Genomic DNA, 24,757 nt, shown 5'->3' on the forward strand with positions numbered 1-24,757 from the left:
TTTTGTAAGCAGTGTGAATATTTTGTGCTTAATACTCAGTAAAGGTTAAAATGTTTGTATCTTAATACAGTAGATCTTTTTTTGACCAAGATTGCAATAAAAAACATTTTCACACTGCAATGTGGACAAATGTCACATACGATATTACATCATGTTTATGTAAAAGAGAAAAGAATTCTCACTGGCCATTTTATTAGTGATACCTAGATATGGTTATTAAATGGCTAAATAATGTTTCTTGCTGCAGTATAACTTTTGTCCATTTTATATTTTTGGTAGTGCATCATTTAATGCAGCAGTGCCACTAGCATGCCAGTGGCATGGTTGTGAGCATTCTGCTGCACTAGCACAATCATCAGGCACATCAGCGACACTGCTGAGTTCAGAGTCGTCCACCATCCCAAAATATCCCAGCGATCGCAGAGATCACTGAAGAGAGTGGCCCTCTGGTCAATTGGCCAGTGTTGAAGAACAGGAATACCCAGTTTCAGCCCCGATTACCTACCACTCTGAAGAATTCTGTTGCAACCTTAATCTACCGTACCTAATCCAATTAATCAAGACCTTCATTAGCATCTGAATTTAACAGTAGAACTAAACTTGGCAGGGGAGTAGATGGCCAGACCCAGATCTAGGAACCCCTAGGCTAGAGAATGAAAAGTTTTATATAGACTAGCTATACAAAATGTACCTAAAAGGTGAGTGAGCAAGCATTTTTAATTACATAAATAAATCTGATTTATTCATGGGAAATGTTATGCCTTTAACATCTATTTACACAACCCTAAAGTGCCTTCTCCAGTCTCTAACGAGAGCAGACACTCTCTTCTGATTCCAGTTACTTTCAATTATATCACGTTTCACTTCACTGGGGGTTTAAGGCAGGAACTTCCATTTGGCTTGAGTATACGATGCCCAGCAGATCTGCCAACCCACCACTACTCCCATCACCTGTGCCCTTCTGTAGAGTCAGACGCCCTCGGGGACGAGACAGGCACGTACTGCTGTGAGAAGTTGTTCCTTTACACTGATGTAAGACAAGCCTCACCCCTACCCAAACCCAACTCAATCACTGCAAGCAAAATTGCAAAACTACTTTCAGATGATCATAAAAAGGCAACCTTTTCCAGCAAGCCTGCCTCCTGAAGGCCTGGCTGTGCAACAACTCACCACAAATTCTCCATTTACACATCTCCCACAGGCCTGTACCTTCCTCATAAATTACGTGGCATGGGATAAATTCTGACAACTAAACACATGTTAAATTGAAATCTTATATGATGCTGCTCTTTAAACCTTTTCCACAGTCATTAAACTGGTTTATTATTGTCAGCTAATTATTTTGCATAAAAATAAAACACAAAGCCTCCCCTTTTTTGGATCTGACTAGTGTACGTGTGGGAATCTGCCAGTCTTTCCACAGACGTTACAAACGACAAAGCAAGGGAGACAGTCATAGTAAAATGCTTTATTTGAGAATGCTCAGGGAGTGACGGAGCTCAGCGTCGTCGGGGAGCTTTTGCGGGGTTGTCATCCTTCCCTCCAGACGTAACGCACGTTCTCTCCGGGCAAGAGCTTAAAACTCCCAAAACAAAGTTCTGTAATGCACTGACTGCGAAAAACAGAGTCGGAGTGTATCACAGAACTTTACCTGGAAAGCCATAGAAGAGCATGCGGATCCTCCTTCACGACGGAACTGCTCGTCTCACTGTTGTCAGTATCAGATGGATAAAGAAACAGGTCAGAGTTCTCAAATTCACCGCAGACAGCATGCTACGCATTTTACTCCTTTTGTCCAGATATTTTTGTGCAAGGCTTCTTCAAAATGGAATGGGCCACATTAAATAAAGGGTTCTAGTTTAAATAGTCATTCTGTGCTATATCTGAGGGGAGGGAGGAGGGGAGGGAGGTGATCTTAGAAACGAGTAAAATATGGCTGAGGAGGACCCAAGTGTGAGAGTCAGGCACTCCAGGCACAATGACTGTAAGAGGAATTTAAAAGACGATAAGATGCCTACAGTTGGAAACTTGGACTCAATCTCCCCAACCCCCTTCACACAACTACATATGGAGATACACATTGGCCTCAGTGGTTCGCGTTTACACACACACACACACACACACACACACAGGCGTTTGTACGTAATGAAATAAGCAACTGCGGAAAATGAAAGTATGACATGAGAAAGATCTGTGAGAACTTTTCAGGGTTACCTTCAGACTCAACCTTACCTAACTTCAGGGTTAGGAAGTGAACATTTGGAGTAGTCGATAGGTAAGAGCTGACGTGTCTGTTTGGAGCTGTTTGGATATGCCGTTTTATCATGAAAATCAAATAACTGGGCCGTCTTGGAATGGACTGCCAACACATCAAATACTTAACTTTAACTTCATGCACGATTTGCGTTTGGGTTCGACTTTAAAATCGTACTTCTTTTACAGAAAATGCCCCAAATACACAGACATGCTCTGACAAGAATGGCATATGCACATAAAAATACTTAATTTTACCCAGATATTGTAGCAACATGTTATTGTTAAAGGTCACTTTAGCTTTTTAAAGTTGGCCACGGGCGCAGGGGATAATAACAATGAATTAAAACTGTACGCTGTTATATCTATGCAGAAAAAAAAACCTACTATCTTGGCGCATTGCATTTTCACCAGAAACAGGAAAAAATGTTACTGAACATACCTGCTGGAACTCACAGCTGCAACTCAGCACATTATGCACAAAATGCAAAAAAAAAAAAAAAAAGCGCGCTGCGTCCAAATATGGCAGCCGTGGTCATCACAGCTGTCGAGTATTTTATTCGTTAATTCAGCAGTTGCCGTCCTTACTCGGACCCTGAACAAAGTGGCGAGGTGCTTTTGCGCCGTCGCTTCCTCGCCACTCAAAACCGTGTAGCGCACTCCTCAGCTGGAAGAATGTCGACGTGGAGCTGCCAATCGTGAACGCGCAATGACGGACGCGCTTACGAGAGGGAAGGGGGGGAAAAAAAAAAGTTTCATTTCAGTGTACTTTCAGTCGGTGGGCTATCGTGGTAGACTCTTAGCGATGGAGGCACAGTGAGGTTCTTAACGGATACGTGCCAAAGCGACTGGTATAAAAATAACCTGTTAACTTTATTCGTCGTTTAGACGTTAGACTAATTGCAACGTGCTCATATCACACACAGGTGACAGTGTTTATTGAGACTGTATTTTATTTAGTTGGGTACTTGGTAAGTAGGTACAGCTATCAGATTTTAAACTCTTCTGGCGAAAAGGATTCACCTCAAAGCATGCATGCAGCATAGTTCATTCCCTACAAGATTAGGCCAATCATATAAACAGCGACTCTGCTGTAATTAATAAAACCTGAATGTGATGATTAAAGACTGAGATTAATTTGGTCGTGATAAAATACCGCTCAGACCTCTACAGTATGGCTGCCGAGTTCCAGTCCTAAAGGGATCCATCAGAGTTTGGTAAATTGTTCAAACACTCCTGATTCAGCTCCTCACTTAATTACCAGGTTCCGTATTAGAGAAGGGAAAGGCCACATGCGCTGGACTCATGCCCTTTAAGACCCGAGTTACGTAGCCCTGCTCTAGCTGTAGGACCTGACGTAGCCAATTTGAAATGTTCATATGTGACCAGTAGAGGTCGCAAGCTGCTAGACAGAAAGTCGTAGGATCACAAGTTGGTGAGTGGGTGTCCAAGCCCTCATGCCACATATTTGGTGTCACAGCCTTTCACTTTTCAGGTGTGAAGATGGAGAGGTTCCTGGATTGTAGTGGGTTGGAGCATCTGTCAGAACAACCTTTGTGTTTACAGTTTTATTTCAGGTGCCGTCTCCACATTTGCAGAGTATTTAAATGACCATTAATCCTGCACCTGTGGAATTTTTATACTGAACACTCTAGCACTTGTTTGATATTGTTTGGTATCATTTACTATTGCACTCATCATTTTGATATAGCACATATACTTATTTTTCATTTGTTCTATGTATCAGAATTGATTCCTGTATTTTAGCAGTACACTAGTTCCATGGTATCTTTGAATCTAACCTTCTCTACTGGCTAGGATACATTCTGTGAATGGATGACAGCACTTTTTTATACATCGCTCTGGAGAAGGGCGTCTGCAAAATGTTGAAAATGTAAATGAGTTTTTACCTGACTGCCTTGGTCACAGTTGTTCTCAGGTGATAACTGCACTGGCCAAGCCATCAGTGCATGTTGTCATTTCCAAACACACATGAGATAACAGCAAACCTGTAGCACAACAGAGAACACTGTGTCATTGCTTGTACCGACTTGCAATTGCTCAACCACTGCCTGCAAATGTAACTCTAAAGTCAATCGACATACAACTACTGGTGTCTAAAGAGAGTTGACCATTGTTATGTAGCCATATGGGACAATGTTTTATTCCAAGACTCATCTGTGGTGAGGGACCACATGTGTCTGATGAATTTCTATCTCCATATTCTCCATCCCTCAATCCAATTTATGAATTCTTTTCTGGAGATGGAAAGTATATGACCACCAACCCTGAAGGACCAAATGTCACTTTTAAACATTATGACTGAGACATGTAGGGTACCACAGCATCAGAGTGTCAGGGCTGGATCAGGAAAGCCTGGGGATTTTTCCCATACTGCATTGGCAGGGAAAACATTGTTTGCGATGTTGATGAATACATGTGATCTGATATCAGGGACAGGGTAGATCAGGCAGAGGAAAGCACATGGCAAACCATTGTTTTGTATTTTGTTATATCTTATATTACTTTTGGCTGTTGGAGTATTACAGTACTATATTGTATGAAAGCCAGTAAAGTTACTTGCTTTTCACTTTGTTCAACCATCTGTGTTCTGATGATTTTACTGTAATAGTAGTGAGTCCTGGTCAATCACAGCAGGTGTCCTTTAGCACTGTACAGTAGTAAGAAGCAACCATCGCACTTTAGAGCCAACTTCAGGTTGCGATTGGCATCTTTGAGATGTGTTTTGCCTGTGAATGGTTCATGAATTCATGTAGGTTTTTACTGTTGAACTGCTGTTTGTTACTATTTGAATCAGTTATAGAGTTTTGTAGCATGTATTTGTTTGGATTGAAGTATAGAGTTTTGCAGAGCAGATGAGGAGTTTTGCAAGATGTGTTAGTGTTTCACAGGCTCTTAGCTGGTTAGAGAATGTGGTTACGGTATCGACCAGTTTGGTCAAAAAGTGCCTGAGAAACTGTAAATGGCCTCATTACCAACGTTTTCAAGATCTGTATATACACGAAGCCACACAAGTGATTTTGTGTAGATCCCTGTATATACTCAGCTTTGCCACAACTGGCCTGGTCTAAAATAACTATTTTTGTACTTCGTTTAATATCCTGTCCTTACTGAAACCATGTTAATAAATGGCTGGTCATGAGGTATTTGGGCCCCCCCCCCCCCCCCCCCCCCCAAAAAAAACGCCGGTCCCAGGCTACTGCATGATAGCATTGACATGTTTTATTACAAAATGTATTTTTACATTAATTAAACCCATAATATAGGCTACACGATTGACTAGGCCAAATAATAGCGACCTGGGACCCACGCCACTAAGCACTGGATGAGTTGCCATGTGATTGCGTCTGAAGGTGGAAGAGGGACGAGCCCTCGCCGGATCTGCGGCCTTCGCTGATTGGTTGTCGAGGGTACTGGGCAGGTCCAGCAAATGACTGGGGCTTTCCGCAAATCGTCCAACTCCGCCGAGTGTACCGTGTGTCCTTTGCCATCGGCTTGAAGTGGCTCAGCGCACACTTATTACGAGTTTTATTTTCGGTCGTCGGTAAGGAATACATACTAACAAACGGCACTGGGAGTTGCTTCGTAAAACGAGGCAGTGTCTCGCTAAAATGATGGAGATCGAATTGCCTAAAACGCATCCAAGTCAACAGGTAAATATATTTTTTAAATAATTATTTGCATGTTGTATCTTGACATCAAATGGGAAGGTCGTCATGTTTTTTTGCTTATTCGTAGCCTATGACAAGATTAGTAGCACAGTTTCTTTCATTATAATTTCTTTCTGTGTCATTGGTGGACTAGAGCCTGGAGGCTGTAGTGCTCGGAACTTTTTCCTGGGTCCAGGGACGGGCAACAGCGTTGTCAGTGTTGTGGACATGTAAGACAAGCTACTGTAGTCCAGCTGGTGTGTGTTGGACAGTGTATTTTCTGGTGTACTAATAATCCATAAGTGATTTTTAGCTACATCGTTATATGCCTGTTGGAGAATATTTAAATGATAATTCCTTATGACCAAATTTACTGGGAAATTACTAAAATTGTGGCTATTTTGTGGGTATCGGAAGGAGGCGTTTCCAGCACTTGTTTCCGAGCCTGCGCGTCCTTTGCTCTTGTAAAAAAAAAAAAAAAATTCTGCCATGTCATGGAAGTCGGCCGTCCGGTCCCATATAAGAAAAGCAGAATTTCCTAGAATTTAAACCTCGACATTTCGGTTAAAGTCGGTGTCCAGTATCTTAACGCCGATTTAGTCGTACTATCATGTCAGGAGAAAGCGCCTGATACTATTATTACTTTGGGATATAGCCGTCGCCTTCCCCGTGGGTTGTCAAAAGCCCCCTAGCAAAACCGAGCAGCCCCTGGCGAGTGGTGTCGTGGATGGCATCGGTGGGTGCTGCGCGGCAAGAGGGGGCTCCGAGGACCGTGCTTGTTCTTTTAGCACTTTATCATGACGTCAGGATGGTGTACATGTAATTAAGAGATCAGCCCTGAGCAAACAGAATACAGTTTGTTTTGTTCAAAAAGTCTCCATGCATCAGACTTAAACAGGACCTCAGATATAAAGCAAACTATTCAAATATGACACTGGTAGATATGTGTTCGGAAGAAAATCTAATGTCTGCATTGATTGAATTGATTGAATGCATTTGGTAGTGTGTGTGTGTGTGTGTGTGTGTGTGTGTCTGTCTCTCTCTCTCTCTCTCTCTCTCTCTCTCTCTCATATATATACACACAATTAAAGCCCATTTATCTAGTTTCTCCCTTTCTGACTTATGCTGGAACAATAGATGTACTTAGTAAACTAGTTCAGAACAGGTTTGGTCACCAGCTTTTATCTGAACCATAAAACAGACATGCTTTGTTGGGAACTCTCACTTCCTTTAACCTCAGTATAAAAAGAAGTGAGGCCTGAGCACATCTCTCCACCTGGAAATAATCTCAATTTCTTCAACAATTCCTCTTCCTTGTTTGTTTGATATTGATCACATTACAGTTAAACGAAGTTCAACAAATGATAATACCTGTGATAATACCGTAGTTTGTTCCTGTAATTCCAGCTGGAGTGTATAAGACACCTGCGCTCATGCCAAAGAAGAGGAGATATGTGAAATAAATCCCAAACTATTTGTAATGGAGTTTTTTTTTTTCTCTCATGCTTGCATCATTCTCCCAAAGGAATGTATTAAACATTACAAAGCGGCCAAGGGGCAGCTACCGGACCTTTAACTTAGAACCATCACAGAACATGTACGTCACCCTTAGTCCACGCCACAGTTCATATCCTGGTGAGATCATTATATTTACAGGAAAAAAGTATCACCTAAAAACAGGTGTGTTGAATTTTAAATAAAACTGAATCCCCATAGTAGGTAGTTGATGATGCTTATAAACCAGGACACATGAGGGAATGTTTGAGACTGCAGATGTGTCCTTTTTACCGCTGGACCTTTGTTGTGATGGTAACTTGTCAAGTTTGAAGTAAAGCTTGCCTGGCTAGATTTAGTGAACAAGATGAGCTAAAAACCTCTGAAAATGTCTATGATTAAGCATTTTGATGAATGTAAAATGTTTCAAAAACTGCATAAATTTTGTTACAGTAGAATCTAAAAGTTCACATTTTACTCCTTAGTGTGAAATAAAATGTACCATATGGGCATGTGTTGAATTGAAAGTGACCAATTTGAAAGTTCACTCACATGTGTGAGCTTTCTGCATATAGTCATAATTTGTATGCAATAAACAAGCAGCCCAATAATGATGAAACATGCGTCATAGCTACAGATCTTACCCAGGCAACCTAAGTGTCTTTTAACGTAGGTTATCCCCAAACCATTTCTAGTAAGAATAAGATCAGGAGTCTTACTTCATCATGTTATATACGTTTAATGAAATGGAATTACACAACAGTTTTGAAATGAATATAACAATGAATTATATACAAAATATTTTTTAAAGCACAAAACACTTCCAAAGTAACGGTCACACTTAATCAAAATCAAATCAATCTTAATCAAAGGACCAAATACCTGCGTTCGTCATGTCAGTCGATGACGGAAAGAGAGAGTTTCTCACGTGGGTTTGTCCAACAGGTTCTCGTGAGAGGGATGCATTTAGTACTTGTTTATTTCATCATGTCTCCGTCCCGCCCCCTTCGCTTCCCGGCTGTAATCTGGATTTGGAGAGCATGTCTGACTCAGATAGATTAACGAGGCCTGGCCCAGAGCGCTGTCAGCACCCACGTTACTGCCCGTTAACGGCCTGTGGCCTAGTATGTGCTGGGACAGCCCTGACATAATACAGCACTTCTAGTAAGGTCAGGGCTGAAGGAGACGCAGACTTACCGGTGGCCATTGCTTCAATACGGACCCTCCTCTGACTGCTGGACCTGAGTGTTTTATTCAACTCCAGTGTTTTCTATAGGAAACATTTAATTTGTTGATTTTATTTATATATATATATATATATATATATATATATATATATATATATATATATATATATATATATATATATCTCTCAGAAACTATTTGTCTATTTGTCTCGCTTTCCTGTATTGGTTTCCTGACATTCTAAAGTTCAAAGTATTGCGGCACAATCCTAAATTATTTTCAGTTTTTTTTTTACACAGCCCTGGCTAGACATGAAAAAATGTTTACCCTTACCCTACTAAGGGTACCGTCTGTTACTTAGTGCCCAGTTCTGCTTCGTACAGTCCCCCTTCTTCCTGGTGACTGGTCTTGTGATCCACAGAATGTAGGAAGTAAATAAAAAAAATTTTTTTTTGCAGACTTTAACCGGAAGCATCATCACATGCTTCATGGCGTTCTCTGACCTAATACCCAGAGAGCTTACGCAATAGTCTGGTGATTGCAATGAATGTCCTCTGTAAATAAATTGCAGTTAAAAAGATAGTGGCAGAGAATGGAAACAGGAAGAACAGACACTAACAGTTTACTTCCAGACATTCTTGGAGACTAGCCTTTCTCAGACCATGACATGGTTAATGTCCGTATTTTCTCACATGGTTTATTTGTTCAGATTTACTGCTTTTACATGATGTCATATCTTTTTTTTAGGTTGTAGGTTGACTTGATTTTGAAAACCTCTTTAGGAAACACCGTTTTATTTATCTTTATTTTCTATGCCTGGCCTGGTCTTTCATTTAAAATGATATATTGTCTTTTCTTTGAGGACAAACAGGGAAAACTGAACTATTCTGTGATCTTTTGCCTGCTAATGTGACCTTTGTCATATCTTTGAAATTAAATATTACTTTGGCCAGAAAATTAAATGAAGACTTTAGTTACAAAGCTTATCTAATCAGCAGCGTTTTAAAACCACAGTCTCACCCTTCACTCTTCATTGTATGCTGGTAGTGCGGATCTTTCCCTAAGCCGTGTTGGTCCTTGGCATGCTCCGAAAACAAGGCTATTGTAGCAAACTCCGATAAGACACACCAGTTTCTGTCCTTGCCCAGAGTTTAATCTGCTTGCACCGAGTACCCAAAACATGGCTGACAGTTTAAGGTGACCAGCTATATGATCTGTGTATATGCCAGACAATACTGGGGTTCTGTATTCATGCATGTGTTAATGAGTCCATAGAAGCGTGTGTGTGTGTGTGTGTGTGTGAGGGATATTTTAAGTAGATATATAAAGTAGAGCTATTTAAAGTAGATATTAAAACTACTTTTTATATAGAGATATTTCAAGAAGATATTTAAACTATTTTTTATATAAAGTAGAGCTATATAAAGAAGATATTTTAACTACTTTTTTATACAGAGATATTTAAAGTAGATATTTAAACTACTTTATATAAAGTAGATATGTGTGTGTATGTATGTATGTATGTATGTATGTATGTATATATAAAAACGTTGTGTGTGCATATTTTGATTCTGAGTTATTTTTCCTAAGCCAGTAAGTTTTGTATTCAGTAAGTTCTGATTTTGTATTCAGTAAGTTCTGATTTAATTGCATGGGAACGTGCGTTATCAGTCCACTGTGGGTGGGTCGCAGAGAAGGGAGGAAAGAGGAGAAGATCATCTATTATTCATGCTCCCTCCTCGACGTTACATTCAAGATCAGATTGTGGGTTGTGAGCTGGGGCTGGGATGGGCTGTGTGCTCACCGCTGCGCAGCTGCAGACAGCAGGTCCCACAGAGACTCCCAGGGCTGGGTGACGAGTCACTGAGTGTGGGTGTTTTTTCACCCACTCCACAGGACATGGACCTCATCGACATCCTGTGGCGGCAGGACATAGACCTGGGAGCAGGCAGGGAGGTGTTCGACCTTAGCTACAGGCAGAAGGAGGTGCAGCTGCAACGACAGAGGGAGCTGGAGGAGGAGAAGAGACAACAGAGGGTGAAGGAGCAGGAGAAGGTTCTGCTCTCTCAGCTGCAGCTCGATGAAGAAACGGGGGAGTTCGTGCCCCGGGCCACACCCACCACCAGTGCCCTGCCACAAGCCTGTGCAGCGCCTGCAGAGATCCCGCAGGTACACCCACACACCCTCATACTCAAATTCAAACGACATTCTGATGCAATATAATGAGGGACCTGTAGTTTTAGTGCTCTTAAACACACACACACACGCAAACGCTCAGTAGTGTGATGCAAGCAAATGAGGCACCTGTAGAGATTTTACTCACACACAAACATTCAAACTCAAAGTAATGCTTTGACGTGATGTCAAAAATCAACAGACGGACACCTCTTTTTCTCTCTCTCTCTCTCACACACACACACAGAAGTAACAAAGCAACTGCTGATGTCACACAGGTAAACAGATATGAGTGCACACAGGGGCTTATAGTCTCCATATACATCCAGTTCTAGGAAAGGCCCCACCCTCTTGCTAACCCACTGGGGTGCAATTGCCTGGTTGCCGGGTTACCGCTGCTTTAGTGTAATTACTGGAACTCGGGTGGTTCAGGTTTCAGGGTAGGTGGCGTTTGGCTTCAGATAAACACCTTCCTATAAGCAGTGCTAACAGCACTCTGCTGCAGTATTCATGTAGGTGTGCTGCGTGACATGCTACAGTGTCTTGGCGCTGAATTATTCATTTGAAACTGACCGGGGATCAGCATCTAAAATGTCAGTGGTCGGAATTACGTGCTTTCTGCTTTGGGTGTGATACCAGTGGTCTGACATGGACGTCTCTGGCTTGCTACGTGCAGAATGTGCCGTTTACGCAGGAAGATGGAGATGCCATGTCGTTCGATGAGTGCATGCAGCTGCTGGCAGAGACATTTCCCTTAGTAGAGCCAGCAGAGGTAAGGGAGCATTAACGTGACATGATTCTGGCTTCTTAATGATCAAATGTCTATTATACAGTCATGTAAGGATATGTATGGAACTGTATGGAAAATTAGATACCTTCTTTTTTTTGTTTGTTTTTTAGAGAATGTCATTGAATCACTGTGGTGTGTTATTCTTTTTCTCCCCTTTTGTTCCAGTCTGCTCCCCCCTGCTTGGGTCCTTCCATTCCTCCCTCCACAGACAGCACCCAAATCATGATGCCTGGAGAAATACCCATGCTTACCCAGAATCCCCTGCTGCCAGGCCCTTTGGACCAGACCTGGATGGATCTGCAAGTATGGCTCACACCTTAATGGGATGGTACTACGGGGCTAGCGCAAGCGGACGAAGAGCCACGGCTGTGTCTTAGCACTAGGAGATGTCCTTCATATTAGACTAAAGAGAGAGAGAGAGAGAGAGAGAGAGAGAGAGAGAGGAAAAACTCCTAGGCATGTCCCTGTGTGAGCAGGTTTCCATATCATGTGATGTAGGGAAGCCTCAACCTGCCTATTACCATAGCAACTCGGCACCTGAGCCAGCTTTATGGTCACCCTGTGGTTTGACTAGCTACTGGAACAGTGTTTACCTCATTATTTTTGCTATGATTCCTGTTCGGAATCAAACCATTCAAATTAGATCACTTTTAAATCCTTTATATTTTAAACTTGTTGGCATAAAGAAGGTGTTGGCTTACTACTGATACATGATTACGCTGCTCTCTTTTATTTTTTAGCACTGCTTGAACCTTCAGGAAATGCTGGACATGACAGGATACATCAGCGCAGCCCCAGCTGCTGATGTACAGGAGACAAATTACAGCCAGTATATGCCAGACCTGGCTGACATCACCAGTAACACTACCGACATGTGCCCTCCAGAGTACATCAACACCTACGATGGGGCTTTTAGCAGCGTGGTGCCTCCTGACCTTAATCAGATGAGTCTAAAAACCACAGATATAAACAAAACCTTCGAACCGGACGAGTTCTGTGACATGTTCTACCCTGACCTGGAGGCTAAAGTGAGCAGTGGCTCAGTGTTGCATGAAGAGGAACGCACGGTTGTCCACCTGGACGAACTGTCGAACGACGGCCTGCTCAAGCCCATGGACCTACACAGCCTCTCTCCGGGGGACATCAGTATGGGGAAGCCCGAAGCCGTGGCAGAATTCCCAGATTCGGACTCCGGTCTGTCCCTGGACGCCAGTCCGAAAACGAGCTCTCCCGGGAAGTCGCCATGCGGAGAAGGCTCCTTCGGATTCAGTGACTCCGACATGGACGAGATGGAAGGCAGCCCGGGGAGCACCGAGTCGGATTACATTGAGATGTTCCCGCTGCTGGAGCCGAGCGACGGCCCCCAGCCACCTGGCGCGGAGCCGCCCCCTGCGGGCCAGTCGCCGGAAGGTGCGGCCAGGCAGCCGAAGACGGAGCCGGCTGAGGCCAGCGGCTACTCCAAGCCGCCCTTCACCAAAGACAAGCAAAAAAGGCGCGCGGAGGCGCGGCTGTCGCGCGACGAGCAGCGTGCCAAGGCCCTGCGCATCCCCTTTTCCGTGGACGCCATCATCAACCTGCCGGTGGACGACTTCAACGAGATGATGTCCAAGCACCAGCTGGACGAGCCGCAGCTGGCGCTCGTCCGCGACATACGCCGGCGTGGCAAGAACAAGGTGGCGGCGCAGAACTGCCGCAAGCGCAAGATGGAGAACATCATGGGCCTAGAGTGCGAGCTGGACTCGCTGAAGGAGGAGAAGGTGCGCCTGGTGCGGGAGAAGAGCGAGAACAGCGCCAGCCTGCGCCAGCTGAAGAAGCAGCTCAGCTCCCTCTACCTGGAGGTGTTCGGCATGCTGAAGGACGAGCAGGGGAGGCCCTACTCCCCCAGCGACTACTCCCTCCAGCACACCTCCGACGGCAGCGTCTTCCTGGTCCCCCGCATCAAAAAGACTCTCGTCAAGAGCAACTAGCACTTATTCTGCTCGCTCTCCTCCTCCTTGGTACTGCATTTTCTTTAGCTAAATACTATGCAAAGGAAGACAAAAAAAACAACAAAAAAAAACTTTGTAGGTATTTTTGCTTAAGCGTTAGCAGTAAAGATGGCAGAACTATTATATAGTTTTTGCTTATTCTACTTTCTTAATATTCTTAATGTCTGTTATATTTTGTACTTCTTTATATTTTATCTGAGATTGTTTTATCTATATGGTTTGTAAATACATTTATACTTTATTTGCTATTGAAATATCAGACAATGTACTGTGTATATGTTTTAGAAGGCTATTAATTGTGTTGCAATCACTGGCACTCAAGTCTGTTTTTATATCTTAATTTACAGCTCTGTTGCGATTTTATCTTCTGACTTCATGCTTTATAAAAAAATAAACCATTCATTTAATCAGGTGATTTAAGTAGTCTGTCTGCTATCACTGCTATTAAACCAGTATAGGACATTAACAGTTCAAATTAAATAAACATCTGAAAATATCTTTAATCCCAATATATTTCTGCATCAGCATTCCCCACGGTGTAATATCTGTGTAAAATGTGTAGCAGGTCACTGCTCCCAAGTGAACTGTCTGAACCTCACAGAAGGTTGTGCAACAGCACGGCTGTTTTCCAGCCCTGTGAAGCCCGTATACGTCGGCCCCTCCGGGCCCTGCTGGCCAAACAGAAGAAAAACAGCTTTGCTCATTGTAGTGTTTGCACTGTCAAGCACTTTTTACCCTCATACACTTAAAAAAACCCAAAAAAACCCAAGTCCGCCCACACCAGCCCTTCAGAAGCCATTGGCCAGACTGAACAAACAGGATCGGCTGGTTCAAAGACGCCTTGTGTACATCGTGTGCACTATGTTAATAGAATAGCGCCTTTATGCTCGAGAGGTGTGCTACATTGTTATAGTCGTATTGAATAATTATGCTCTTACATCAGTGTCATCATTCAACTCGCGGTACAACCTGCCACACCTTGGTTGCTTTAACCTGCTCTGACAGTTTAAATGCATCCAAACAATTCACCTGCATTGCGCAACATTCAACGTCTGTTACACTATGTGCTCGCATGCGAAGCAAGAAACCGGGTCTGAGACCCTTAAAAAAAACAAAAAAAAACAAAAACAACCCATGCAAAGGAGCATGTATAGACCAATAGACCAATACAGCTAAAATCATTACAAAACACCTTTATTAAAAAATAATACTTAATAATAATAATAATAATAATACACATTCACACAAAGCAAAAGTATGAATATTAGGGGGAAAATGCGCATTCAAGCCGTGCGTTAAAGATGTGTGGTGCTGCCGGATTAAAGAAGTGAATAAAAACAATTTTACAGGCATGAATGATCCCTGAGTAAAATATATCCTCCCATATCCAGGTAAACAACAACTGCTATAGAAGCCAGTGTGGTGCTGAAGGGCACTGACCCATGGCCGTGCGCATCTCTGTATGCTAGTGCGCTTGTGTGGATCTTTCCTGTGGATCAGGCTTCAAAAATGATGAGGTGGCATAGGAGCCCTAACGGAGGTCAGGTGGAAATGACTTGAGAATCACAGAAGAGCAGGCATATCCACTTTTATACCAGCTCAGCTGTCCAAAGTATAAAAAGAGACATGAAATTTGCCACTCTGTACGAGAACATGGCTATTTGACTACCAGTTTGCATACTCACCAGGTTCAGTGCACAGGGCTAGTGGTGTTGGCAGCGAGAACATTCACAGTTCTTCATTTTCTAAACATATTTTAAATAAACATTACGTTGTTCTGCACTCTAAAGACATACTGCTCATATAATAAACAGATTTTCCCTATTAATATACTTTCATTCATTTTGCTTCATTAACGAAAATGGTTTTAGGTAAGAAGTGGATGCCTTATCCTTTATAAATTAATGGCATTTAAGGGGAGGCTCCTCTGTAATGGCATGTAATGGCATGAAACATCATTACTTGTAATTTGCTGCAAAAACACCACTACTGTGAATGGTGACAGGCAATAGGCCTATTAATTTAAAATTTTGAAAGAATCTTTCATCAGTATTATATCTCATAGAATAGTCCTATCAAGTAGACTCAGAGTTTGGGGATAAGCTTCTGTTTGTGGCTATGGAAGGATATTTTAAAATGCTCCTGACATATTTTTTGAGAAATTAATCTTACCCATCCAGAACTGTCGTTGAAAACGTGTCATACAAGATTTTCTGAAGAGCCGCTTCGTTTCAATCTGTAAATTAAGCAGAATGGTTACTCTTACCTGGTCCTAAGACTGTCATCTCCTTTTGTCTTCTGCCTTATTCACCTGTGTCTTCAACCCTCATACTCACTCCCCCTTCCTCTGGCTAGCATTCGCTGGCACACCTTTGGGCTCCAGGAACTTGCTAGGCTTCCTTCGCTAGCGTCAGCTGCCCTTGAAGTGCTTAGACTAGTCTTGTGGGGGGGGGGGGGGGGGGGGTGCAGACGCTAGCTTCCTTGATGGACAACTGAAGGCTTTCCTCCATATTCTTGACTCTCGATGCTCCCGTGCCCCTCCACTTTTCTGACACAACTCGCTGCCTGGTCCAGGTGAGGTGCTGTCTGACATCCACACTGGGCAACTGAGTCCTGTTTGGTGGTCTCTGCCTGTACCTCAAGACCCCTTTGCTCATATGCCAGAGCAACATACTCAAAATGAAGAACACAAAATGTCAGACATTTTGGGCTCATTGACAATCACTCAGAAGAACTGCACTTGCTTCACGACTCAATGATGCACTAAACTTCATAAAGGAATTTTCTACACAACTTTATTTTATCTGGTTTCTTTTTTCACTTTTCAAAATAGTTTAACAATCTAGACTTCTATTTATACAAGTGAATCTGTTACATGCCCTCAAATCTACACTGCTTTTGCTTTGTTTCATACAACGCAAGACAGCACATACACACCAACAATAGAAAATTACACTTGACACTGATAAGTAATAACTGCCTTGCAGCCTATATATATATATATATATATATATATATATATATATATATGTGTGTGTGTGTGTGTGTGTGTGTGTGTGTGTGTGTGTACACTGAAACAAATAAACAAAATACATAGATTGCAACTTGGTTTTTATGGCCTTTTTGAATAAACAAATGCCTATAAAATCTGAATAAGAAACTAAAGAGAAAATGATTTAAGACCATATCATTCAAAAGCTAACCACCACTGGGACACGTTATATACCACTCTAAAAACATTAGAACAACAATAATAATGATTAAAAAAGCAAAGGGGTTTCTGCAATGCACAAAAGGTAATATCAAAGGAATGTACATACACTGTCACGTACTAGATCAGGTGTACCTGGCTACACTCTTGCTCACTGCAGCTAGTGTGCACAGTCCTTTGAGATTCCGCGCTTTTAGCCTCCATAGTTCTCTGCCTAGCAGGTCCTGGCTTTCTCACAGTAACCTGCTGCTTTCCTGACCTCTCCTCCCATTCCCTCTCCTCTCTCCACTCATCTCATCTCCTGCTAACTGTCCACCTGAAGCCTGTTGAATACAGGATAAAACGCATAGTTATTCTAGGTCAGCAGAACGCCACGGCTAATTGGTAACGGGTGCTGCGTTTAACTCACCACGAAAGTGCGCGCGTTAATATCGCCTCGATCCATAGCTGCCGCTGCCTCCACCTGAGCCGTAGCCACCTGGGAACAAGAAAACAAAGCATTGTGCGCTTCTCCTCACGCTGAGTCAAAGGGTGCAGTACATGCTATGGTGCAGCGCGGCTTAGAGGGGACTGATGCACCTCCATATGGTCCAACTGGATTCCTCCCTCCAAAGTTATTCCCTTTCATGGGGCCGTAGTTAGACTGCTGACCACCGTAATTCCCAAAGTCGTTGTAGTTTCCGCCTCCGCCACCGAAGTTTCCTGAACGTCGATAAAGTGTGAGGCTTTACTGATGTAGGCAAAATGCCATAGGTGCTACATCAGAACGCTTCAAACTGAACAGACATATAGCGTGATGACATGATAACCAGCTTGTGTACAATTTTTAGGGAAAAGAACCTGCTTGGCACCAATGAACACAAGTGTAAGAGGTTTAAATCACGTACCACCAAAACTGCGTCCATCGCTGTAGTTGTCATATCCTCCAAAGCCACCTCCTCCGCCATGGTGGCCATAACCGGAGCCTCCACCAAATCCTCCGCGTCCACCACCATAACCTGGCCCACCACCATAGTTCCCACCTCAGGACATACAAAGGAATCACAAGGCTTTCAACTTTACTGCCCAGTTTCCCCAAGCTCTGACTAAAACCTAAGCCTGGACTAAAAAAAAAGAAAACTCCATTGGGGAGGCAAAATAAAATCTACCTTTACACTGAGCATGAAATGCTTTAGTCTGATTACTTAATAGAGACAAATACATTATTGACTTGTCGAAATAAATGGCCTTACCATCTCCATCAAACCCGTTGTATCCATTTCCTCCATAGCCTCTGCTTCCTCCATAGCTTCCTGTGCAAAGCAATACATGGATGATTGTGTTCTTTCTGCCTGTGAAATGCAGATGGAGAGGGGTGGCTACAGAATTCACATAAACTCGTTTTCCTACCTCGTCCAAAGTTTCCCCCTCTGCCCATGAAATTACCCCCTCCGCCTCCACGATCTAAAACAAAAAAAGAAGAACCTTTTGACACGTCCTCCTTTCCTTTAGCGTATTTACACTTAAATACACGCGTACAGAATATATGAATTGTAATACGTACATCTCTGGTTAGAAACTGCCTGTATTTCCTGTTTTGGTAGTGCTTTCCTGACCTCACAGTTGTGGGAGTTTATGGTATGGTACTTCTGTGCTAAAGAGAGACACAATGGAACTGAGCTTACATTATTGTCTTAAACTGAACAAAAACAACAGACACTTAAAAAGTGGCACATTCTCTTACCAACAATTTTATCCACAGTGTCATGATCATCAAAAGTTACAAAGCAGAACCCTCTCTTCTTCCCTGTAGGTCGCTCCTCCATAATATCAATGTTTTCAATTTTCCCATACCGCTCAAAGTATTCACGTATGTGATGCTCTTCTGTGTGCTCCTTTATCCCACCAACAAAGATCTTTTTCACTGTCAAGTGGGCACCTGGCTTATTTGAGTCCTAGATCATCAAAGATAACATAGGCTATTTAGCTACATATGCAGTATCTATTTACATTCTTGCCATTTAGCTGGCACTTTTATCCAAAGCAACTTACAATTATGGCTGAGTACAAATCAAGCAATTGAAGGTTAAGGGCCTTGCTCCGGGGCCCAACAGTAACAGTTAGGCTGGGGTGGGGCTTGAGCCAACAACCTCCCCATTACAAGTCAAGCACCTTAACCACTGAGCTACCACTGCCCCCTATAGACAGAAATAACAGGAAGTGTATGAGGTACACAGTGTTTGGTCCTGACACACCTCTCGGGAAACCGCGCGTTTGGGTTCGACCACACGACCATCAACCTTATGAGGGCGAGCCCTCATTGCATCATCCACCTCAGTCACACAGGAGTACGTCACAAAACCGAACCCTCGTGAGCGCTTGCTGCCGGGGTCACGCATCACCTGTAGTGACGAGCAGTTAGTAAAATGGTTATTACAATGACAGTCATGGTAGCATAATGTAGCATAATTTAAAAAAAATGTAAGAAACGAGTGTCAAATAAGCAAACAAGAACAGCGGATTTCACCAACCACGCAGTCTGTGAGTTTGCCCCATCGCTCAAAGTGAGCACGCAAGCTGTCCTCTGTTGTCTCAAAGCTTAGTCCACCAATGAACAGCTTCCTGAGCTGCTCTGGCTCCTTACTGTCATGGGTCTGTTCTCATCAACACAGCAGAAACACGCTCACAACACACACCATTACTAGGACAAGCAATCAGTTAATCAGAGATGGAGCTGTGATGACCTTTTACTACAGATAAGAAGCAGTTATCTAGTTTGATAGCCGACCAATCTGGCTGTTAGTCTTCTGTAAGGGGCATGTTAGTTACATCTACCTGTATATACACTGCCTTAAACTTAGTTTAAAAACCTATCTATCTATCTATCTATCTAGGCAGTTGTTTTTAAGAAAATGCTGGTAGAAAGGTTTTTATTATTAGATGCAACCACGTCTAGACTGCTGGGCTCCAACGCCATTTTAGAGGTCCCAACCTCCATATTGTAACCACGCTCACTCTTGCTGAACTAGGCTGTGCCGAAACTAGAGACTCTCAAATGGACACTAAGAAACTGGCCACCCGACTAACGTTACAGATTACATTTAAATATGTAAGATGAGTTAAGCAAGCTAGGGGTCTATGCCTTGTACCCAACGCAGAGGCTAGCCGACCCCGCTACACTGCTCCCGCTTGCTAAGATAGCTGACTGAAATGATGTCGCTTTCTTAAATGACACACTGAAAATGGATCACTCCTGACAACATTTCATCAGTAAACGTAGATTATGATGACAGACACATGTAGGAAAATGCGGCTATACCTAGTTAGCTAGCTCGCATCTAAAAATATGGAACTGACGGAAAGGAGCTAGTTAGCTTATGCAGCTAGCGCGGCTGGCTAGGCAGCTGCACGGAGAGCTGCTTCGTAGCTTTACGCGACAGTTCAAACGTTTCTTGTGAAACGTGTTAAGCTTATTTTTATTGTTTAGATACGCGATCCAATACCACGTAATAACGTGTCTATACCTCCATGTTGCAGTATCTGCGTCCCCTCTTATTGACACAAGGTGGAAATTTGGCGCTGCTGGAGTGCAATACCGATGTTCACCACAAGATGGCCATCTGTCCTAGCTCAGTGTCAGTAATAACAGCAGACTCGGTACCAGCTTTCCCAAACCTAGAGCTCAGAGTTTAAAGAAGTTATACTGGCTGGCATTTTATGTTTATAAAGGCTTACAAACTACGTTAATCGGTTACACTTTTACACTAACATTAGCATTATTTTTACACACACACAAACAAACACACAAATTCCCCACTCACTCTCCTCCATGCAGTCTCTTTTCCTTCACATTAGGTCCTCTGCCAGCGGCCTGTGAGCTTGAGGGTCCTGCCTAGAATCTTAGCTGTTCCCAAGATTGCACTCTTCTGAACGGAGATCTCAGATGTTGTTCCTGAGAACTGCTGGAGCCGTTCTCCCAGTCTGGGGTCGCAGCCCCCAGTGCTCCGATTACCATGAGAACCACAGTTGCCTTCACTTTCCACATCTTTTCTTTTCCAGCTCTTTCATATGTTCATATATGCACTTTGCAGAGCTGATGGAAACCTTGGAGACAGAATGCTTCACTTGTGTGCCTCTGGTAACCCCTGCATGTCTCAATTACCAAAGCCTCAAAGATTTTGCCAAAGATGGGTAATGTTTGCAGGCATTGAATGTACTGAACTGGCTGAACCTTCCAACAAAATGGAAATTTTACCTGTCTGCCTGCATGTTTCATGTCTTGGGTCAAAACTGTAGGTTGCATAACTACTAAATCACTCATTCGTTTCCCCTCGTCTCTAAGAAGGCAATGGGAAAGTGATTAGTCCAGGCTTTCCATAAATGGTTTGTGTACAGAGAACATAAAAGAAAAAAAAAACCATTAAAGATGCAGGCAAGAAAAAACATTAAAGATACAGGCAAGCTGGTTTTTAGTATTAGTGTAGCTAATACAGAACCTTTGTTCCAGTAATAGGAGCCACAGCTGGTAGTTAGGATGGAGCATTGTGCCACCTGCTGGCTGCTTAAAAACATTCCTTCTACTCTGACGTCCCATGTCATTGAAGGCCATTACTGTAGTGTCAGTTTTGAAAATGTGAATGGAGAAACTCTTCAGTACTATTTTTAGCTGATGCCTTTATCCAAAGCGACTTGCAATTATGACTGAGTACAATTTAAGCAAGGGAGGGTTAAGGGTCTTGCTCCAGGGCCCAACAGTGGTGGGACTTGAACCAGCAACCTTCAAATTACAAAGAATGTACCTTAACCACTGAGCTACCCCTGCCCACTGATGATGATGATGATGATGATGATGATGATGATGATGATGATGATGATGATGATGATGATGATGATGATGATGATGATGATGATGATGATGATGATGATGATGATGATGATGATTTTCTTATTTATCCCTGTAACAAAAAAAATAGTATCTACATTGTCAGTGCTGACACTGTACACATATTGCCAAGGTTATGGTTGGTCAACTGGCAAATAAAGTGACTTTATTAGTTTTCTATTTGTGTGGCTGTTTATTTTATAAAAATTAAAAACTTGAGAACAAAGTTTGTTACGACACTATGCTTCAGGGTGCTTTCCTTTACATGTTTTAGGTTACAGTCTGACATTATAAACAGCTCGAAAACTCTTGTTCTTTGGGATTCTAGATGTCTTCTCAAACCTGGCAAGATTAGAAATCTAATCATTAAAACTGTCTTGTGTTTTGTAAAGAGATCATCCTTAAGTCCAAGGAGCATAGACGAGTAATTTCTTATTTAAAGCAGAAAAACATGGAATTTTGTCCAGCAGATGGTGCTAAAGCTCTGGTGAATTAGGTATTTAATGCACTTTCAAGAAGCTTCTTTAAGATATCTGATACTCTGTCAAGGTGAATAGGTTGTGCAAAAATATCAGAATGTCTGAATCCAGGACCGATGATCATGTTGTACACACATTGGGACCTTTTTTGCCAAATGCTATTGTGGCATTTTCTTCTTTAAAAGGCTGAACTCAGGTGGACAGCTTTGAAGTGCTTACTAACACCCTGTGTGACAGCTTTGTAATAGAAAACACTGGATCCTGTTCCTGACCACAAAAAAAGTAAGTCGAGTTATATACCACGATTACGTTTATACAGTTAGTGCTGAGGTAATAATCCTAATAATGAAAATGACAGTTGTGAGGTTTGTTTAAGAACAAGGGAATTGTATAAAAAAAAACACATTTGCATTAAATCTGCATATACTTGACTTTTCCCTTTTATAATCCAAGGTGATTGCAGCAAGTTAAACTGCATACTGACTCACTTTGATTGTTCTCTTTAATATCTCCTAATCATAAAACTATGACAGTTTGGGACCCTGGCTAAGAACGGTCCTGGTCTTTAATTTTCCCTTAAGGAGCGTGTCAGTCATGGCACACCCGCTGCTGTAGGGGGTTGCGATACCCCGGTTCCGATACTTAACTGCCAAGGTGCAGCTTGATGCATCTTTAAACTAAAAGTACTTGTCAAGCTAGAGGATTTTATTTATTGCTTGCCAAATTCTTCTTGTCTAATTTATGGCCAAACGTAACTGCAACAGTTAATTGATACTTACACGAAATATTCAGCGGGGATGAAATTAAAAATGGATTGGAAACAAGTTGGAGAGGTCAGACTGTCTTGCATTTATAAAAGATAGAGAGAACATTTTGCATTTATATATTATAGTGTAGAAGTAAATGATCCTAACGCTAAAGCTCAGCACGGAGATCATGCTTTATAAACTCCTAGCTTGAGGTTTTGTTTAAAACCAGACCAGGTAAAAATATGCAGAGAATTCAGCCAATGTCGGAAGCTTATCTTGCACACTCGAAAACACGGGCTTTCGTATTTTTAAAAGCTCACATTGTATGATGCTTCCTTCCAATAAGCTTCCTTTCTCTGGCAAACATCAGTTTATTTCTGCCACTGTTATAGCAGTTCATTTGAAATGCATTAAAGTAGAGAAGTGTGGTGTGAGGCTGCAGTATTAACATATCGTTCCACATCAGAACTTTCCTGACAGCGTTTGCTTTTCTTGCTTACCTTTCACAGGCAGTGTTGTGACACGACTGATGAGCGTTTTCAGATCTCCACGCTCGCACCACCGTAGCGATGTCTTTATCTGTGCATCATTTATTAAGCATGCATTCTGTGGGCTGTCTGGGCTTTAGGAGAGGGTGTGATAGTGTAGGTGTGTGTTGTGCGGTGTATGTTGTTCCATAGTCGCAGTGTGATCGATCTGTTAAGAGGTTCTCTCTGCTGCAACCCACGGCCAGCGCTGCTGTTCAGCTGTTTGTCACACACCTTTACTCTTAGCGCTCTGAGATGACAGCATCGTGACACGGAGATATTTCATTGCCCGCACACATTTATTCACTCACTCATTCTCTTTCTCTCTCTCTCTCTCTCTCTCTCGCTCTCTCGCTCTCTCTCTCACACACACACACATGCACACACACGTTTTTGCAAGCTGTCACTTTTGCACCTAAAATATGTCTCAGAACACAGATGTATTTGATTATACTGGAGACTGCTTAATAAGCAGTAGGTGCTCTTTGCATATCTAATGTGTGTTTGGAAATCATTTTAACTGATAGACCTTCTGCTTCATATGTGCTAGGTATCTTTCAGTTGAAGCTTAACGCCATTTTGTGAAAACTTTGTGAGTGTGAAAACTAAAAGGTGCCTAATCATACTGCATTCTGGAAATGGTCTGAGGTGCACTGTCTGTTGTCATACGAATCAGTACCTAAAATAATCATCCTGAAAAATTCATGTTCATGATGACACACATTAAGGTGAGAAACAATTACATACTGACTGATTTGTGCCAGCTTGTAAGTCACAACAGGCTATTGTTTTTAGGAAAGATCTTTTGCAGGAGCTTGTACTGCTCTCTGTAATCTTGGAACATCGGGCGTGGTGTTCCAGTTGGCTACAGAATTAAAAACGGCATCCTGCAAACTTTGGGGGTCCACCGCTACAGATTATTAGAAGCATTTATGAAAGGAGCTGCACTTTGGCTGCAGGCTAACTAGCTCACCCTGTGTAATGTCTCAGTACAGTGCTCTGTTATTGCACTGCGGTTGTTCCTTGGATTTTGCCAGCATGAGATGCCGAAGTATCCCCTCCATCCATGTGATGTAATTCACAGGAATGACTGGTGATTTTAGTTTGGGACCTGAATTATTGCATCTTTATGTTGGTTTGACAAGGAATCCCTCTATTCTTAGTCATTACAATGGACAGAATGTTTATCAGTTATTTACAATTTCTTAAGCATGATTTTGAAAACAGGTCTCATTTTGTCAAAACTCTACACACAATTCACACAACCACACTTCTGTGCTCAGTCTGAAATTTTTAAACATTTCTGATTTTCTAATTGTGTAGTTTGATTTTTTTTCAGAGATATAAAATGTTATACATTTTCTGGATTGATAA

The 24,757-nt window shown here is 42.3% G+C and overlaps 2 protein-coding genes and 2 long non-coding RNA genes across 16 annotated transcripts; 1 reads left to right on the forward strand and 3 right to left on the reverse strand.

Moving 5' to 3' along the window:
- Positions 1-1,448: 1,448 nt before the first annotated feature.
- Positions 1,449-2,946, reverse strand: LOC113582338 (uncharacterized). The gene is made up of 2 exons (XR_003411151.3): positions 2,696-2,946; positions 1,449-1,708 (listed from the first exon to the last, which is right to left on the reverse strand). It is a non-coding gene; the product is annotated as an uncharacterized LOC113582338 (long non-coding RNA).
- Positions 2,947-5,722: 2,776 nt separating this feature from the next.
- Positions 5,723-13,971, forward strand: nfe2l2a (nfe2 like bZIP transcription factor 2a). Of its 2 annotated transcripts, XM_027018032.3 has the most exons (5): positions 5,724-5,927; positions 10,500-10,772; positions 11,455-11,550; positions 11,734-11,871; positions 12,309-13,971. In XM_027018032.3, the coding sequence occupies exons 1-5, from the start codon at positions 5,886-5,888 to the stop codon at positions 13,533-13,535; spliced, it is 1,776 nt and encodes a 591-aa protein (XP_026873833.2). In that variant the 5' UTR covers positions 5,724-5,885; the 3' UTR covers positions 13,536-13,971. The 2 variants fall into 2 exon arrangements, with proteins under 2 accessions (XP_081569770.1, XP_026873833.2); XM_081713644.1 differs by lacking the exon at positions 11,455-11,550 and having other exon boundaries at positions 5,723-5,927.
- Positions 8,142-9,449, reverse strand: LOC113582322 (uncharacterized). Its single transcript, XR_014123465.1, has 3 exons — positions 8,937-9,449; positions 8,616-8,688; positions 8,142-8,443 (listed from the first exon to the last, which is right to left on the reverse strand). It is a non-coding gene; the product is annotated as an uncharacterized LOC113582322 (long non-coding RNA).
- A 527-nt stretch (positions 13,972-14,498) lies between the features above and the next one.
- Positions 14,499-20,358, reverse strand: hnrnpa3 (heterogeneous nuclear ribonucleoprotein A3). Of its 12 annotated transcripts, none has more exons than XR_003411147.3 (12): positions 20,271-20,358; positions 19,278-19,400; positions 19,002-19,148; positions 18,491-18,701; positions 18,311-18,400; positions 18,157-18,210; positions 18,000-18,059; positions 17,655-17,789; positions 17,347-17,469; positions 17,177-17,245; positions 15,729-15,792; positions 14,499-15,301 (listed from the first exon to the last, which is right to left on the reverse strand). XR_003411147.3 is itself a non-coding variant. In XM_027018033.3 (11 exons), exons 1-10 carry the CDS (start codon positions 20,274-20,276, stop codon positions 17,193-17,195), a joined length of 1,002 nt encoding a protein of 333 aa, XP_026873834.2. In that variant the 5' UTR covers positions 20,277-20,358; the 3' UTR covers positions 14,499-15,792; positions 17,177-17,192. The 12 variants fall into 12 exon arrangements, 3 of the variants coding, with proteins under 3 accessions (XP_026873834.2, XP_026873835.2, XP_081569771.1); XR_014123463.1 differs by having other exon boundaries at positions 14,499-15,087; positions 15,242-15,301; positions 17,177-17,469; XR_014123460.1 differs by having other exon boundaries at positions 14,499-15,159; positions 15,242-15,301; positions 17,177-17,469.
- Between the last annotated feature and the right edge of the window lie 4,399 nt (positions 20,359-24,757).

The sequence above is a fragment of the Electrophorus electricus genome, chromosome 4, assembly GCF_041902795.1.
Source record: "Electrophorus electricus isolate QZ-2024a chromosome 4, ASM4190279v1, whole genome shotgun sequence".
Classification (NCBI taxonomy): Eukaryota; Metazoa; Chordata; class Actinopteri; order Gymnotiformes; family Gymnotidae; genus Electrophorus; species Electrophorus electricus.